Source organism: Cebus imitator, unplaced genomic scaffold, assembly GCF_001604975.1.
Source record: "Cebus imitator isolate Cc_AM_T3 unplaced genomic scaffold, Cebus_imitator-1.0 Scaffold508, whole genome shotgun sequence".
Taxonomy (NCBI): domain Eukaryota; kingdom Metazoa; phylum Chordata; class Mammalia; order Primates; family Cebidae; genus Cebus; species Cebus imitator.
This window is the reverse complement of record NW_016107823.1, coordinates 577928-595686: the sequence shown is the minus strand read 5'-3', so window position 1 is coordinate 595686 and position 17759 is coordinate 577928. Positions and strand designations below refer to the sequence as shown.

Sequence of the window (17759 nt, the reverse complement as noted above, 5' to 3'; positions counted from 1 at the left end):
CAGAGATAAGCAAGATATAGGATACAGCAAAGACGAGGCCTGCAGCACCATAGCCCTGTGCAGACTGCAAGCCTCAGGGCCCAGCACTGGGTGTCAGCAGCTCCCTGAACTTCTAGCAGCCTCCCCACTGAGTCCAGGAGGACAACTTCTACTTGTACCTGACATCTTTCCAACTACTTCTTTCATACCCCACCTCAATCCCGACTGTAAATATACTAAAAGCCACTTAATTTTATGCTTTAAATGAGTAAACTTCATGGTAGGTAAATTGTATCTCAATAAAACAGTTAAAAATAATACATATGCACAATGGGAAAAAACATGTGGTACTTGCTAAAGAGGGTCTCAGGAAGTGATATTAATATAATTTCTAACATAGCGCTTTGTCAAAGCCTTTTAGGTAATTTCTATTTGGAGCACAATTTCTAACCCCAGAAAATATTGGAGTTTGTTAATGCATTTGTTTGTGGGGTTTGTTGTTTTTTTTTTCATTTTGTAAAAATTCATGAGTGTCTTTACTGTGCCAGGTAATTTGTTTCTAAATTGAGAATGCAAAGATTAAAACATAATAATGCTAAGTGAGAGAAAGCAGCCAGAAAAGACCACATATTGTGTGATCTTATTTATATGAAACATCCAAGGAAGGCAAATCCATAGAAACAAAAAGCAGATTGGTGGTCACTGAAGTCTGGAGAGTGGAGGAGGGGAAGGTTGCGGAGTGACTGCTATGTTTTTTTTTTGGGATGATAACAAAGTTCTAAAGTTAGATTATCATGATGATTGTAGAACTGTAAATATGCTAGAAACCACTTGATTTTACACTTTAAATGAGTGAACTTCATGTAGGTAAACTGTATCTCAATAAAACAGTTAAAAATTGTGCATATACACAATCAAATGAACAAAAAACTCAGTCCTTTCCACATGGCATTAACATCCTAGGGAGGACAAACTTAGACAAAGAGAAAAAGGCTGGGTTGGAGTAAACAGAACTTTAAGGGAATGCAAAGAAATAATACTTCGATCAGTTTATGAGGAATCAGAGAAAGATTCCTAGAGGAAATAGCATCTGAGCTAAGAAGTAGTGAACAGAGAAAAAAGAGTGTGAGAGAGCAATGTTTGCCGAGCCCCTACTGTACACTAGAGATTGGATAGTAGAAAGATGAATGGCTCAAAGTAATAACATAGATGATTGCAGGTAATTATACTGTGAAAATGCAATGATGGAGGTGGACACAGAAACCACCTAAGTGAAAAAGGGGAACAAAAGGGGTGGAGGTCAACTAGAAATTTGATTTGGAGGGAGGAAGCTATGAGCTGTAGGATGTGATTGTGCTGGATGTCCAGGGGATCCTCTGCCACAGCTTGCAGGACTTAGCCACTCTTCCGTGTAACTGTAACTAAAGATTATGAGTTACCTCTCAGCCATACTGAGGGTCATATGAGCCATACTGAGGGGATGAATTACTCCTTAGCTGCCCATCTCAGCATTTGCCAGTGAGAAGGGCCCATTATATCAGAGGACAGAGGTAGGGCATGTGGCAGGAGTCCCTACTAAGAGTGATTCCTACAAGTGAACTTTACTGATCCATTTACTTTCATCAGGGCACAGAATTGTCCTGCTCTCTTTCTTTCCTCGAGTCTCTATAGTTTTAAAGGTTGGAGACTTCGTGCCTCCATGGTCCAACATATTCTAGCATCTTCTTATTTTGGTGATTTCTGGCATTTGGGTCACTTGTTGCCTCTTAAGAAAAGCATCTGGCAGACGCCTCCCCTAACACGTCCCTCCCTGCTCCATCACTGCTTGGCCGGGGCTCTGAAGCGCATTCCCCACATGTTCAGACGAGAACCTGGCAAAGATATCCAGAGATATAGAACCTGTTATACTAAAGGTTTTACATACTGCTATAAATAAAAAATAAGTGTAATGTTTTAAAGGAACTAATTCGATGGATCTAAGATTATTTGATACTTCTCCATTATCTATTTTGTTGTGTGTGTATATGTGTTTATGTGCATACATTTTATCTGTACATACACACACGTATATTTATACAGTATGGATGAGTTTTTGTTTAAAAATAATCCAGAATTCCTATTTTCAAGTCCTTTATTTGACACACACTCTTCCCAGACACAAACCAGGGAAGGTTTGGCTTTGACCCAACAGTTTTGACTTTTTTGTCTGCAGAGGCAGCATAACAAGTCCATGATCAGTGGTGAAGGGAAGGCATTTATTTTCACTGTATTTAGTAACAGTTTACTAAAGATGACTGCCCAGGGATGCTTCCATTGGAAGAGAAATCGACTTCAAGAAGCTCAGTACTTCAAAGACTTATGATGACCCCAGGAAAGAGAAAAACACCACGTAAGCCAGTCACTCACTTTATGATTGCCCGCTCTTCTGGGAAATAAGAACTTGAGATTCAATGCCTGTATCAGCCTCATCTCAGAGTCCATAAATAATTCATGGATGGTATCAATTTATTTATAGGATAGGTGGCCAAGAGAGAGTTCCGGCTGTTTACCAATAACATGGCCCTGGAAACTCCATCCTATTGAAATAATTCCTGTTCTTGGCAGGAATAACTTGAGCTAAGGGTGTATCCACACCCTTTTAAAAACATGCCATTGATTTTGCATAACTAATATAAGCACTGAAATGGGTATTCTATAGAGGCAAGTGTGAACAGAGATCAGTTTTTCCCCAGTGGGTATGCCCACGTGGTGGAAACTGAGGAACCCGAATTTATGCCATTTGATGACTAAACTCATTTTGGGCTACAAAAGCATTGTTTCAGTTTTCACTCATACTATTTTTAATTCAGACCAAATTTTATCGTATAAGTAGAAGAGTAGTTGCAAATAATTCCATGCCCTGCCAATGACATAGGCCCTGATTTTTAACAAAAGACTCATAAACTCCTTTTATGATATTGTAAAACTGGAGAGCCCATGCCCATTAAAACATAAGCTTCATGTTACATGTAATTAAGGTAAAAAGGAGAACATAAAAATGTAAGCTTAAAATGTATCTTGGATTACATATTAAATGCACACAGAAAAATACTGCATAAGTCCCATTTCAAAGGCAAAGGTAAGGACAAGCAAGAATGATCACAGTAGATGAATGAGCCCTTCAATGAAAAAACAGTAAAAAATGGGTTGCTATTTCAAGTTCTTGAGGATATACTATATTGATAATTAGAGCATATATTCTATTTTTTCTGATTTAAAATCGGAAAATATCATTAGAATTACATTCACTTCCTATTTGGCTAATCTAAGTTGTAATTTTTGGTCCACTAAAGACTTAAAATTATTATTTGCTTTTTCTTTGGAAATTGGGCCCTCCAATGTGATTTGCATACTGAGAAGAGGCCGAAGAGAGATATCCAAGCACTGTCAAAGGTAGCAGGAAGGTGCTCATATACAGCCATCCCCAAACCCAGTGGAGAAGCATTTCTCCTGATATGAAGGCCTATGCTGTAGCTTCCTTTCAATCCTTCACTGACTGTGATGTACCTCATGGACTATCCGGGGCTGCATTACATTCAGTATTGGTTATATTACAAGTTACGACATATATTTGTTTCATTTTAGTGTCCTTAAATTGTTTTCTAATATTCAAATTTATGTTTTAATTTTAAAAGCATACCAATTAGGGACCAAATAAAAAATTTGAGACTGGAAAGAAAATTAAAATGTTTACCTTGATGCCATACAATGAAATTTCAATCAGGATATTTTGAACAAGGTTTATCATAAAAAAGAAAGTGGAAATACAATTGAGCAAAATACATAAATAAATCACATACCATCATCATTAAACTGTATAGTTATCGCTAAAAGCTACATCTAATTGATGCACTTCACCAGCCAACCATAAAATAAGTCACTATATAGTTGAGAATCAATTGAATACGTTTTGTATTTATGAAACCATGTTACTTCTGAATTCTTATGTACCAATAATCAATTGTAATTATTTTGCTTTTAAAACATATCTAAACAGTTTAATGGATTTCACAGGAATTACCCTTTCATATTAAAAAAGTATAATTTTTTTAAATTTTATATAATAAAATGAGTCATGTGATGCTACACATAAATCACCTAAGAAGACATCTTGGTTAGAGATATTAAATGTCTATTCATATCTAATCTATAATGCAATATTTTTCCCAGATGAATTACAAAAAGGGCTAGAAAAAAAGTCTTTGAAAAATAGAATTTTAAAAAGTCCTCTGCAGAGAGTGCTACAGACTTGGGAGAAAACATCACTCAACATAAATCAAATCTAAAACCTAAGCTACCTAAATAGTACTACGCTGTAGGAATTCTTTTATGGTGTTTTCCCAGAAGTGACAGTTTTTATTTTGCCACTACTATTAGTTGGTTTTAAGTAATAATTTCTTTTTAACTTGCAAATAGACTTACACAATTTAAATACTCTTGATAAGTTTTTACAATAATATTTGATCATGTATGTAGTGTGTTAAAGCATAGTGATCTGATGTTTAATAGGGCCATAAAAGAAATTCTTTACATTTAAGCAAACATAAAGAAAACACATGGGATACCATTTTAGAGGAACTGCATGGTCTATATGAATGAGAAAAAAAATGAGTTCTACATCCCGCTACCCCAAGTGAATGAATCATCAAAGAAATATGAAGTTGATAATAGCAGTTACTGCAGCAATAAAAACATGATAAAAGGCTTTTTGACAGTATGAAACCTTGGAAGTTGTGCCAAATACAAAATCTTGTTTGTAGATGCTGGCAGTATCCTATTGTCTTTAATAGGTCTTTGGGGGTTCCTGAACAACTTCTGGTTCATCCCCTTAAGCTGAAGTGATCTATTAAAATGCCTTAGTTTCCAAGAGCAATAAAAATCATTTTAACTTTATGTACACATTAAAAAAAAAAAAAACTACAGTAGCATTTGGAGAGCAATTAGTCCTTGATCCACTCAAAATGGAATCTGCTATGCTATCACTTTGTGCTTGAACACGTATGTATTTTTGAAGTTATCAGTTTATATGAGCTTCATTGGTCATTTTTGTTTATTTTAAATACAGTAATAGCCACTGGTCTTGATGAATCTGGGGATTTTTTATAAGATAAAATTTCAGGTAAATTTTAGATGAAGAAATTGTTTCAGCATTTACTCACATGAAGGACCCCTTTGGAAAATACTTCATAAAATTCTAACCCTGATTAAGTATCTAGGCTCTTAATCTCACCACTATATTAGACACCCCTTCCCGCTCTACCAAAGCATTATACCTTTGAAACAACTCTTATTGGGTTACATAATTTTGAGCCATTTCTATATTTCTTCTTGGATTTGTTCAGTGAAAGGGCTCTAAAAGAAGACATTTCAAATTCAGAATATTATTAGTTTTTTTCCTCTATAAACATCATGGGAAATATTTTGATCTCAAAACTCAGTAATTTCTTCCAACAAATTCTTAAGCAGGAATCACTACTGCTCTATAGAGAAGACTTCTAGGCATGCGGGCAAATAACACAAGGAAGATTTAATGACCCAAATATAAACCCAACCAGCAGGCAAATGTGAGCCCTTCTTTTTCATGTCTGTGCAGGATCTTATCTACCTACTTGGGTGGCTGGCAAATAGTATACTGTGCCTTTAAACACACACACTTGCACGCACGCACGCACACACACACACACACACACGCCCACCCACACACAAGATCAACAGTGATGCTTGCAAATGTTTATGCAGTTATTCTTGACTTTTAATGTTATAAATGTTTTTTTTTTAGTTTAGTTTGGATTGGATTCTAATAAATTCTTACCAAAATAATACATTTCCTGTAACTTTTACATCTAAAAATAAGCTAAAATACTTACTCCCATTTTTTTCTCCCATTGAAATTAGGAACTTGTTAAATACATGCAAACACATGAGTATACGCATATGCATACACCTAGGTAAAATAAAATGCAGTTTCCGTTAAGGATCCATTAAAATGATTCCTAGCATTAGTGTCTTCTTCTTAATGTTTTTAAAAAGCTTGTCACAACATTACATTATCTCCAAACACTTTGGTCATTGCACAGTGGGGAGTTCACCTGATCACAAACTTAGACAATATTAAGCTTAGAAGGAACAATATAGTTAATCCTGTTTAACCACACTGTAATACTTGAATCCACATGATAATATCCCTGCCAAGTGGTCACTGTTTGCATGGTTGTACATCTTCAGTAAAAAAGAAAATAAAAGATACTCTGTGAACACAGACTATTACTAGTAAGACATTTATTAATGATATTATTACAATTGTTTCTAAAATCCATTATTATTTCAGCAGTGCAGAGGTACATACCAGACTAACCTCAGTCAGATGATTATGGTTAGGTCAAAAGAAAATTACAAGAAATACTGATTGTAATACTGCTATAGAGTACACAATATGTTAAAACATGATGAAGAGGCTGCATACATTGGTAACATTTTGTGTCATTAAAAAAAATCACTGAAAACCTAAAAATGATGTTTGCATTTAAGTGTATACTAGAAAAGTCTTTTATTTTTAAAGTTAATTCTGCATCATTCTTCTGAAAAAAACTATCATATGTAAGATGCAGATTTGTATTGTTTATATCAAGTGATATTTGCATTCATGTAAATATAATTTAAGACAGTTAAATATAAATTCACGTTTATCTTCATATAAAAATATATATAAAAATAGAGTATTTAAAGGAGGTGGATATTCATACAAAAGAATTGATCAATCAAAATAGGTGTTTTTTTCTAGTATGGTAGTGAAATTGAGGTATTTGTACATTTGGTAATTTCAGCCATGTATTGAATTAAACCTATCGGCTTCCCACTTACCCCAAAAAAGACAAACCTTTAAAATCCAGTAACTGTGTGATGTTATCTCACAACAAAGCATTTGTACAATAAAGAAATTTACCATTTTGAGCCTAAACAGATAGAAGAGATACAAATAATACATACCTAATTCTTACTACTAGAATTAGGTATGTATAATATGTATGCCACAGTTTTAATTAAAATAAAAATTTTATGTCTACTCTAAATTTGGATTGGATACAGTTGCTCAGGAAAATCATAATATAGATTCTAGTAACATAATACTACTTGTGGACATATGCAAATGCTTGATGGGAAAAAATTCCTGTGGATTTGAGAATGCATAATCCTTTGCAAAGTATTTACATAACATGTAATTGTAATTTTAAGTTACATAGGGCTGTAATGGCAAACACAAGATTTGAGTAATATCATCAATGAAACGTAATAAAGTAATACATGAGGAACTACATTTTTTTGCTCACTTTAAAATCATGTATTTCATCAATTCAGACTGCAGTTACCCATCCAAGTTTACAGACAGGACAAGAGGGAATGTTTATGAAAAACACAAGAAGTGTAAAGTTAAATATATTGGTGTTTTAACTATAAAATACTTCACTTTATATCTCTCTCACAGAATCTCTTCAAGTTCCCTGTGGAACATTCTTGTTCTTTTCCTTTCATTAATAAAATTTTAAAAAGTATAGGAGTAAATGTTTTTCATAAGCATTAGATTCACAAAGCCTAAGCCATCATAAACACCACATTTTCTCTTGGTAATGAATGCAAGCACAACCTCTATGTGCCAGTGGAATGTAACTGGTTTTTCTCCTTTTCAATATTGATGTACCTATAGAGATGGTAAGACAAGACAAAAGAGCATTATCCTTTTTTTCACATAATTCAAGTGTTTATATTTCTCTTTATTATCACAATGCCATATCTGGCCCACAGTGGTTCTGGTTAAAAATTATGTTTCAAGTAACGTATTTCTAGTTATATATTTCACTGTGAAATGAACTGGTGTTCAAGGTCACATCTTGAATTCATAAAGCTGTAAGAAAAAGTGTTATCATTGCTTTGTTTTAGCTGTGTGTGTACTGGTGTGCATACATGTGCTGGTGTGCACAAGCTTGTGTGGTCAATCCCAAATGTGTGTGATGCACAGTGCTTGGCTCCTAGACCATTGTCCAAGTGAGTAGCTTGTCTCCAGCTCCAGATTCAGTTCTCCTGCAGGGAGCCTACATAGTCCTTTTACTTGTACACATCCTGCTGAGAAGGATTTCAGAACAAACCTGATTTATTGGACCTCTGACATGATATGGTGATTGAAAATTTGTTACAGTGCCTTGTTGTAGTTTGCTTTGATTGCTGAAATATCTTCCTATGACATGATTTCTTGATCTTTTCATTTTAATAAAGTGATATTCTTTGGATAATTTTGATTTCACTACCTGCAAATGAAGAGCAAGAAAATTGTGAGGCAAAATCAAGAACATCTGATCCCTGTATAACTAACTCTCAGACTTGAACACGCATCTCTGCCACACAGATGTTGCCAAAGGGGCATGAATATGACTTACGTAACCAAGAATGGCCGTAACTTATGCTTCAAAAAAAACCAAGGTTAAAATTCAACTTTGTCACTTTTCTTACCTCATTGCAGCTGCCTCCAATGCAACTAAGGAACAGTTTCAGATGATTTCTCTACCACTCTTTTCTCTCTCTCTCTCTCTCTCTCTCTCTCTCTCTCTGTGTGTGTGTGTGTGTGTGTGTGTGTGTGTGCGTTTTCAGACCAGGTGTCCTAACATACAGCTTGACAGAGCACCACAATAGGAAAGGCACTGGTGTGCCTTTGCTGGGCCACTGATTCAAACATGGTGCCCTAAACCTGTCATGGCACTCTTCTATAAAATGGCAACTAAAATTATTTTCAGAGAAAAGAAAAAAATTTTTTCCATTGCAGACTTATAAGCTAACTGTTATTTTTAGTGGTTTTGTTGCTCTGGGCACTTAGTATCTTATGGAATCTGGAGAGCTGCCTGTGTACTATTAAGCTAATAACTCTGTATATTTGGAGATATAAATGTAGATTTAGTTTTAGACTTAATTTTTTTTTGAATAGAAGGCTAAAGTAAATCCATCTTGGATGCCAATACACCATGTTGACTTCTGATTAACCCCAATCCTGGGAAGGTCTGTAAGATTTCCAGTATGTCTATTGTTCCTTGTGTAAGAGCAGACTTATGTTATATCCTGCCCTTAGGTCAAAACATCCTTGATGTTTTCATACTTCAGTCTTCCTACACATCCCTGTGAATCACCGTTTTCCAATGGCATATAAGCCCTGGTCTGGGGCAACAATGGTGCAGGGATCCACCATCTTGTCTTGCTGCCACCTGAGACACAGACATGGCTTCTGTTTGTAAGTCCCTTTTAAATGTTTCTTTAGAAGAAAATAGATTTGTTGGCCTGTCTTCAGCCTCTCAGCTTCCTGAGCTTCTGAAGGTAGGTTTGCATAGATCTGCCTACCACAGAGAACAGTGGTGTTAAGAAACATCATTCATAAGGCATAAAAGGGAATATAATAAAATTTTATTTCCCGTTTCTATTCCTATTCCTATTTGCTAGTTCCCCACCACAAGCTACTAAATTCTCTCCCCAAATATATTGTTAGTTTCTAGTGATTTCATTCATGGTTACTTTACATATGTATATATGTAAAGACATCCAAACAAAGAGGCTACATTTATAATCTACTTGTACATTTTACAAAATTTGTCCTGGTGAAATCATATAATTATCAACTTTAATTATTGGGTTAATCAAACTCAGGCTGTTAGCACTAGAGAGCAAAGGGAAGACCAAAAGAGAGATTGGGGAAAAGTTGGGAAGTAGAAAAAGAGAGAATGGGAAAGAGAGAAAGTACTGATAAGGATGTTTTGGGTGTCTATATAAATGAATAACAAATAGGGAAGCTGGCAAAATAGCTGAATAGGAACAGCTCCAGTGTGCAGCTCCCAGTGAGATCAACACAGAAGGCAAGTGATTTCTGCATTTCCAACTGAGGCACCCAGTTCATCATTGGGACCAGCTAAGGTACCCAGTTCATCTCACTGGGACCCACTAGACAGTGGGTGCAGCCCATGGAGGGCAAGCAGAAGCAGGGTGGGGCATTGCCTCACCTGGGAAGCACAAGGAATCAGGAAACTCCCTCCTATAGCCTAGGGAAGCCATGAGGGACTGTACCATGAGGGTTGGTGCTATCCTGCCCAGATACTATGCTTTTTCCTTGGTCTTCACAAACCACAGACCAGAAGATTCCTTTGGGTGCCTACCACCGGGGCCCTGGGTTTCAAGCACAAAATTGGGTGGCTGTTTGGGCAGACACTGAACTAGCTGCAAGAGTTTATTTTCGTGCCTTAATGGCAGCTGGAATGCCAGTAAGAAAGAACCATTCACTCCCCTGAAAGGGGGGCTGAAGCCAGGGACCTGAGTGGTCTTGCTCAGCAGATCCTACACCCATGGAGCCCAATAAGCCTAGATCCACTGGTTTGAAAGTCTGAAGTTGACCTGGGATGCTACAGCTTGGTGGGGAGAGGGGCATCCACCATTACTGAGGTTTGAGTAGGCAGTTTTTCCCTCAGTATAAACAAAGCCACCTGGAAGTTCAAACTGGGTGGAGCTCACCACAGCTTGGCAAAGCCACTGTAGCCAGACTGCCTCTCCAGATTCCTTTTCTCTGGGTAGGGCATCTCAGAAAGAAAGGCAGTAGCCCCAGTCAGGGGCTTATGGATAAAACTCCCATCTCCCTGGGACAGAGCACTGAGGGGAAGAGGCGGCTGTGGGTGCAGCTTCAGCAGACTTAAATGTTTCTGTCTGCCAGCTCTGAAGAGAGCAGTGGATCTCCCAGCACAGTGCTCAAGCTCTGCTAAGGGACAGACTGCCTCCTCACGTGGGTCCCTGACTCCCATGGCTCCTGACTGGGAGACATCTCCCAGCAGGGGTTGATAGACACCTCCCACAGCAGAACTCCAGCTAGATTCTGGTGGGTACCTCTCTGGGACATAGCTTCCAGAGGAAGGAGTGGGCAGCAATCTTTGCTGTTCTGCAGCCTCTGCTGGCGATGCCCAGGCAAACAGGGTCTGGAGTGGACCTCCAGCAAACTCCACCAGACCTGTAGCAGAGGCTCCTGACTATTAGAAGGAAAACTAACAAACAGAAAGCAATAGCATCAACAACAACAAAAGGGAAGCCCATGTAAAAACCCCATCCAAAGGTCACCAACATCAAAGACCAAAGTTAGATAAATCCACAAAGATGAGGAAAAAAACAGTCCAAAAGGCTGAAAACTCCAAAAACCAGAATGTCTTTTCTCCTTGAAAGGATCACAACTCTGTGCCAGCAAGGGAAAAAACTGAATGGAGAATGAGTTTGATGAATTGACAGAAGTAGGCTTCAGAAGGTGGGTAATGAAAAACTCCTTTGAGCTAAAGGAGCCTGTTGTAACCCAATGCAAGAAAGCTAAGAACCTTGACAAAAGTTACAAGAACTGCTAACTAGAATAACCAGCTTCGAGAAGAACATAAATGACCTGATGGAGCTGAAAAAGACAGCATAAGAACCTTGCGAAGCATACACAAATATTAATAGCTGAATTGATCAAGTGGAAGATAGGATATCAGGGATTGAAGATCAACTTAATGAAATAAAGAATGAAGACAAGATTAAAGAAAAAAGAATGAAAAGGAATGAACAAAGACTCCAAGAAATATGGGACTATGTGAAAAGACCAAACCTATGTTTGACTGGTGTACCTGAAAGTGATGGGGAGAATGGAACCAAGTTGGAAAACACAATTTAGGATATAATCCAGGAGAACTTCCCCAACCTAGCAAGACAGGCCAACATTCAAATCAGGAAATACGGAAATACCACTTGACCCAGCAATCCCATTACAGGGTATATACCTGAAGGATTATAAATCATTCCACTATAAAGACACATATGTTTATTGCAGCACTGTTCAAAACAGCAAAGACTTGGAACCAACCCAAATGCCCATCAATGATAGACTGGATAAAGAAAATAGGGCACATATACACCATGAAATACTAAGCAGCCATAAAAAAGAATGAGTTCATGTCCTTTGCAGGGACATGGATGAAGCTGGAAACCATTCTCAGTAACCTAACCCAAGAACAGAAAACCAAACACCGCAAATTCTTACTCATAGGTGGGAGTTGAACAATGAGAACACATGAACACAGGGAGGGGAACATCACACACTGGGGCCTGTTGGGGGGTGGGGGTCTAGAGGAGGGATAGCATTAGGAGAAATACCTGATGTAGATGATGGGTTGATGGATGCAGCAAACCACCATGACATGTGAATGTGCACATTCTGCACATTGTATCCCAGAACTTAAGGTTTATATTTAAAAAACATTAGCCAAGTGTAGTGGTGCATGCCTGTAATCCTAGCTACTTGGGAGGCTGAGGCAGGAGAATCACTTGAACCTGGGAGGCAGAGGTTGTGGTGAGTCAAGATTGCACCACTGCACTCCAGCCTGGGCAAGAGAGTGAGACTCTATCTCCAAAAAAAAAAAAAAAAAAAATATTGTAGGTAATGAATGATGACAACTTTGTATGTAAATGTCAAATAAATACACAATTAAAAAAAAAAAAAAGAAAAATGAACTATGGCACATTAAAGATGAGCATAAAATCTCTAAGAAAAAAAGTAGTCTAGAGAAATTAGCAGGTTGTATCGAGGAATCCCTGTGGACTGTAATTTCGAGCTCAGTTTGCAGTTAACTACTGATTAATATTCTAGGTCCTGGGGTTGAAATTTTCTACCGTGTACAGCTCTTTCCACTCTTATTTGGCTATATGGTAACTCTAAATACGAAAGGCGGGAGAGGTGCACCAATGCTTTCCTGAAAGTTTTGTCCATTTTGGAGGAGGTTTGTACTCACAGTAAGATTAGTGAACAGTCTTCAGGAAGTTTATTTAAGGAAACATTTAAGCATAAATATAACATTCGACCTTGAAATAATATTATTCCAGTGTTCTGAAGCCAAAATAAGGTTAATTTTGTTTATACAATTTTATCTAGAATTCTGGCTTTTGCAAGTGTCTGATGGTCTGCATACTAATTATATGCAAAATAAAAAAGTTATTTTCATCTCAATGCAAAAGGTTATAGTTCTTTAAATGTTATTTTAATATTTGTGTGATTTTAGGATTGAATTTAAGTTGCACTGCAAACCATGGATAATGCTGGTGTAGATGATTACAACAATCTTAAATGTGATCCATAAATGGGATATACAAAAACACAGACCTTGAGTGTATCTGCTGAAGCATATAGCTTCCATTTGGGAGTAGTGTCAGTATTTTGACAGATCTCAATGGGAAGGTTGATAATCTATTTCTATTTTTTGGAGATCCCTAAATTGATGTCTGACAAAGGAAATCAGGATGATGAGGTCTCCTGTAGCTTCGGAGGACCAGGCTAATCCTTCTATAGGGCCAATGCTTCCATACGTTCTTCAAGATGGAACTCTTCATGACCAGGCCAGTGATTGGCCCGACAACACTTAATTCACTTGGTTTCCCTTGAAAACTATTTTGTAGAAAAATGCAATGATGATGTTTCCTAATCCCTTCGTTAAATCATTATCATCCTGATACTGAGTTCTATCTGTATATAGAGAATTAGTTCAATTTTGATTTGTCAAAATGTAGATGTAAAAATTCCTTTCAAAATGCTATTGTGAATTGAATCCAGGAGCATTAAAAACATCTGATAGTATTATATGCTATGTCATTAGCCTGTACAATTTATTTCATGAATGCAAAATGTTTCAATATTATGAAATATTTCATTATAGAAAATTAACAAACAATGATATGTAACTGTATGATTGTTTACCCTCAAAATCCAAGGAACATACTGAAAATTAATTAATTATAAAGTTAACATTTGAAAATTTTATAGCTTTTCTGTAGTCTATCAATAATTAGTAAGAAATATATTAGAAAAAAGATCCCATTACAATACTGAAATAACTTCACTAAATTCAACAGTGATACATGGGATGCAGGTGAAAAATATATAAAAAGTTTAATGAATCATTAAAAGGCACATGAACAAATGCAGACATGTCATGTCAAATCTTCCCAAGTTAATTAAAGTGCTATTCCAATTGTAATTACAGAAGAATTTGGGGAAAACGTGACAAAGAAATTCAAAAATACATCTTAAAGAATAAATGTAAGAAAATAGTTAAGACCGTTTGGAAAGAAAAAAAAGTAATTAGAGGAGACTTTCAATAGCAGGTATTCATTAGTCACTATGAATAGAGTCTACAATCATGACTCATTATGATTTAAGTCTATCATCAGCTGACTGAAGGAGTGCTAGTGGTCACAAACTTGGTGCTTCCTCTCTGGTTCCTGGTAAGCAAAGTATCTTAGAGAGTCACCAACATCACTGAAGGTTTCCTTGGCTTCCTTGCCAAAATTAAAATGTTGCTTCTCCAGGAAGACACCACAACCGTCGTGTGTTTGTGTGTGTGAGTGTGTGTGTGTGTGTGTGTGTGTGTGTGTGTGTGTGGCGGGAGAAGCTGGGGGTTATAAAAGGGTGGCACTCATGGTGGTGCTACTCGTCCTACCATGGTTTATGATCTTTAAATCCCAGGTGATATGGTTAGACTTTGTGTCCCTGCCCAAATCTTGAATTGTAATCCTTATAATCCCCACATGTCAAGGGAGAGACCAGGTGGAGGTAATTGAATCATGGAAGTTGTTTCCTCCATGCTGTTTTCATGATAGTGAGTTCTCATGGGATTTAATTATTTTATAAGGGGCTCTTCCTCCTTCATTTGGCACTTCTCCTTCCTGCTACCTTGTGAGGAAGTTGCCTGCTTCCCCCTTTGCCTTCTGTTTCCTGAGGCGTCCTCAGCCATGCTGAACTATGAGTCAATTAAACCTCTTTCCTTTATAAATTGTGCAGTCTCAGGAAGTCCTTTATAGCAGTATGAAAATGGACTAACACACTAAATGTAGTTGGTTTTCTCTGAACACCTAGTGCTACTTCAAGGATACCACTTTTCCATCTGCAGCCTTCAATCCTGCTCTTTGTGGATGCATGTCATCCAGTGATAACTTTCTCTAACATCTCTCCATTGCTGCCATCCACCAACTTCTTGAGCACAGCTATAATCCTGTTATCATCCTAGATATTAACTGGATTTATAAAAATCAAATTTGATCAGCCGCTCCTCTTATAACTCTTCAGAATCTCCCACGGGTAAGAGAAAACGTGCCAGTGGAAAAGTAGTGTGCCTTCTAGGAGGATCCCAGGTTTGGACTGAGGGATTCAGTAATACATAGGCCTGTGTAATGTACAGGCAGGCATTCTTGCCATGCTTGTTTAGTTAAGAGGCTGAGAAACCCCTGGGGAAAGAACCCAGAGGCTGTGTCTTCTACTTAATTTCAGATGCAACTTGGCATGTCTCACCTCTACAAAGGTGAGTGACATGATTTGTCCATATCCCCACCCAAATCTCATCTTGAATTGTAGTTCCTATAATCCTCACATGTCATGAGACGGACTGGTGGGCGGAAACTGAATCATGGGGGCAGTCACCTCCATGCTGTTACAAGATAGTGAGTGAGTTCTCCAGAGATCTGATGGTTTTATGAGGAGCATTTCCCCTCTTTGCCCTGCACTACTCCTTGCTGCCACCATGTGAAGAAAGATGTGTTTGCTAGGAAGCATGATTTTCCACCATGCTTTTCTACCATGCTTTCCACAATGATTGTAAGTTTCTTGAGGCTTCCCCAGCCATGTTGAACTGTGAATCAATTATACTTCTTTCCTTTACAAATCACCCAGTCTTGGGTATGTCCTTACAGTAGTGTGAGAACAGACTAACACAGTAAATTGGTACCTGGTAGTGGGGCACTGCTGTAAAGATACCCAAAATGTGAAAGTGACCTTGGAACTGGATAACAAGTAGAGGTTGGAATAGTTTGGAAGGATCAGAAGGATATAGGAAAATGTTTGGAACTTCCTAGAGACTTGTTGAATGGCTTCGACCAAAATGCTGATAGTGACATGGACATTAAAGTCCAGGCTGAGGTAGTCTCAGAGGGAGATATGGAATTTGTTGGGAACTGAAGCAAAGGTGACGTGACTCTTGTTATCCTTTAGCAAAGAGACTGGTGGCATTTTACCCCTGCCTTAGAGATCTGTGGAACTTTGAACTTGAAACAGATGCTATAGGGTATATGGTAAAAGAAATTTCAAAGCAGCAAATGTTCAAGAGGAAGCAGAGCTTAAAAGTTTGGAAAATTTGTACCCTAATGATATGACAGAAAAGAAAAACACATTTTGGGGGAGAAATTTAAGCCAGCTGCAGAAATTTGCATAAGTAATTAGGAGCCAAATGTTAATCACAAAGACAATGGGGAAAATGTCTCCAGGGCATGTCAGAGATCTTCATGGCAGCCGCTCCCATCACATGTCTGGATGCTTAGGAGGGAAAAATGATTTAGTGGGCTAGGCCCAAAGCCCCATGCTCTTTGCAGCCTTAGGACATGGTGTTCTGTGGTCCAGCTGCTTCAGCTCCAGTCATGGCTAAAAGAGGCAAAGATACAGCTCAGGCCATTACTTCAGAGAGTGCAAAGCCCCAAATCTTGGTGGCTTCCACATGGCGTTGGGCCTGTGGGTATGCAGAAGACAATAATTGAGGTTGGGAACCTCCACCTAGATTTCAGAGGATGTATGGAAAAGCCTGGATGTCTAGGCAGAAGTTTGCTGCATGGGCAGAACCTTCATGGAGAACCTCTGCTAAGACAGTGCAGAAGGGAAATGTGGGGTTAGAGCCCCCACACAGAGTCCCCACTGGTGCACTACTGAATGGGAGCTGTGAGAAGAGGGCCATTGTCCTCCAGACCCCAGAACAGTTGATCCACCAAGAGCTTGCGCTGTGTGCCTGGAAAAGCCACAGACATTCAACGCCAGCCTGTGAAAGCAGCTGGGAGCGGGGTGTATCCTGCAAAGCCACAGGGGAACTGCCCAAGGCTGTGGGAGACCATCTCTTGCATCAGCATGACTTGGATGTGAGACCTGGAGTCAAAGGAGGCTATTTTGGAACTTTAAAGTTTAATAATTGCCCTGCTGGATTTCAGACTTGAATGTGGCCTGTAGCCCCTTTGTTTTGGCCAACTTCTCCCATTTGGAATGTGTGTATTTACCCAATGTCTGTACCCCATTTTATCTAGGAAGTAATTAACTTGCTTTTGGTTTTTCAGGCTCATAGGTGGAAGGGACTTGCTTTGTCTCAGATGAGACTTTAGGCTTGGACTTTTGGGTTAATGCTGGAATTAGCTAAGATTTTGGAGGACTGTTGGAAAGGCATGATTATGTTTTGAAATGTGCGGACATGAGATTTGGAGAGGGGCTGGGGTGGAATGATATGGTTTGCCTGTGTCTCCACCCAAATCTCATCTTGAGTTTTAGTTCCCATAATCCCCACATGTTATGATAGGAACCTGGTGGGAGGTATTAATAATTGAATCATGGGGGCAGTAATCTCCATGATGTTCTCATGATAGTGAGTTCTCACAAGATCTGACAGTTTTATAAGGGGCTTTCCCCCCACTTAACTCTGTACTTCTTTTTGCTGCCACCATGTAAAGAAGGACGTGTTTGCTTCCCCTTTTGCCATGATTGTAAGTTCCCTGAGTCCTCCCCAGTGATGCTGAACTATGCATCGATTAAACCTCTTTCCTTTATAAATTACCCAGTCTCAAGTATGTGCTTATAGTGGTGTGAGAATAGACTAATACAGTGAGATTACCTGATTTCCATGATTATGAGC

At 38.2% G+C, this 17759-nt stretch overlaps 1 protein-coding gene across 4 annotated transcripts in view; it reads right to left on the bottom strand.

The window, feature by feature from the left end:
- Positions 1-6280: 6280 nt before the first annotated feature.
- CPED1 (cadherin like and PC-esterase domain containing 1) overlaps positions 6281-17759 on the bottom strand; it is a 307276-nt gene continuing 295797 nt past the window's right edge. For all 4 annotated transcript variants that reach the window (XM_037733240.1, XM_017513874.2, XM_017513876.2 and 1 more), the window contains one exon: positions 6281-8318. In XM_037733240.1, coding sequence (XP_037589168.1) covers positions 8106-8318 — 213 coding nt within the window. In that variant the 3' untranslated portion in view covers positions 6281-8105. The remainder of the gene's footprint in view (positions 8319-17759) is intronic.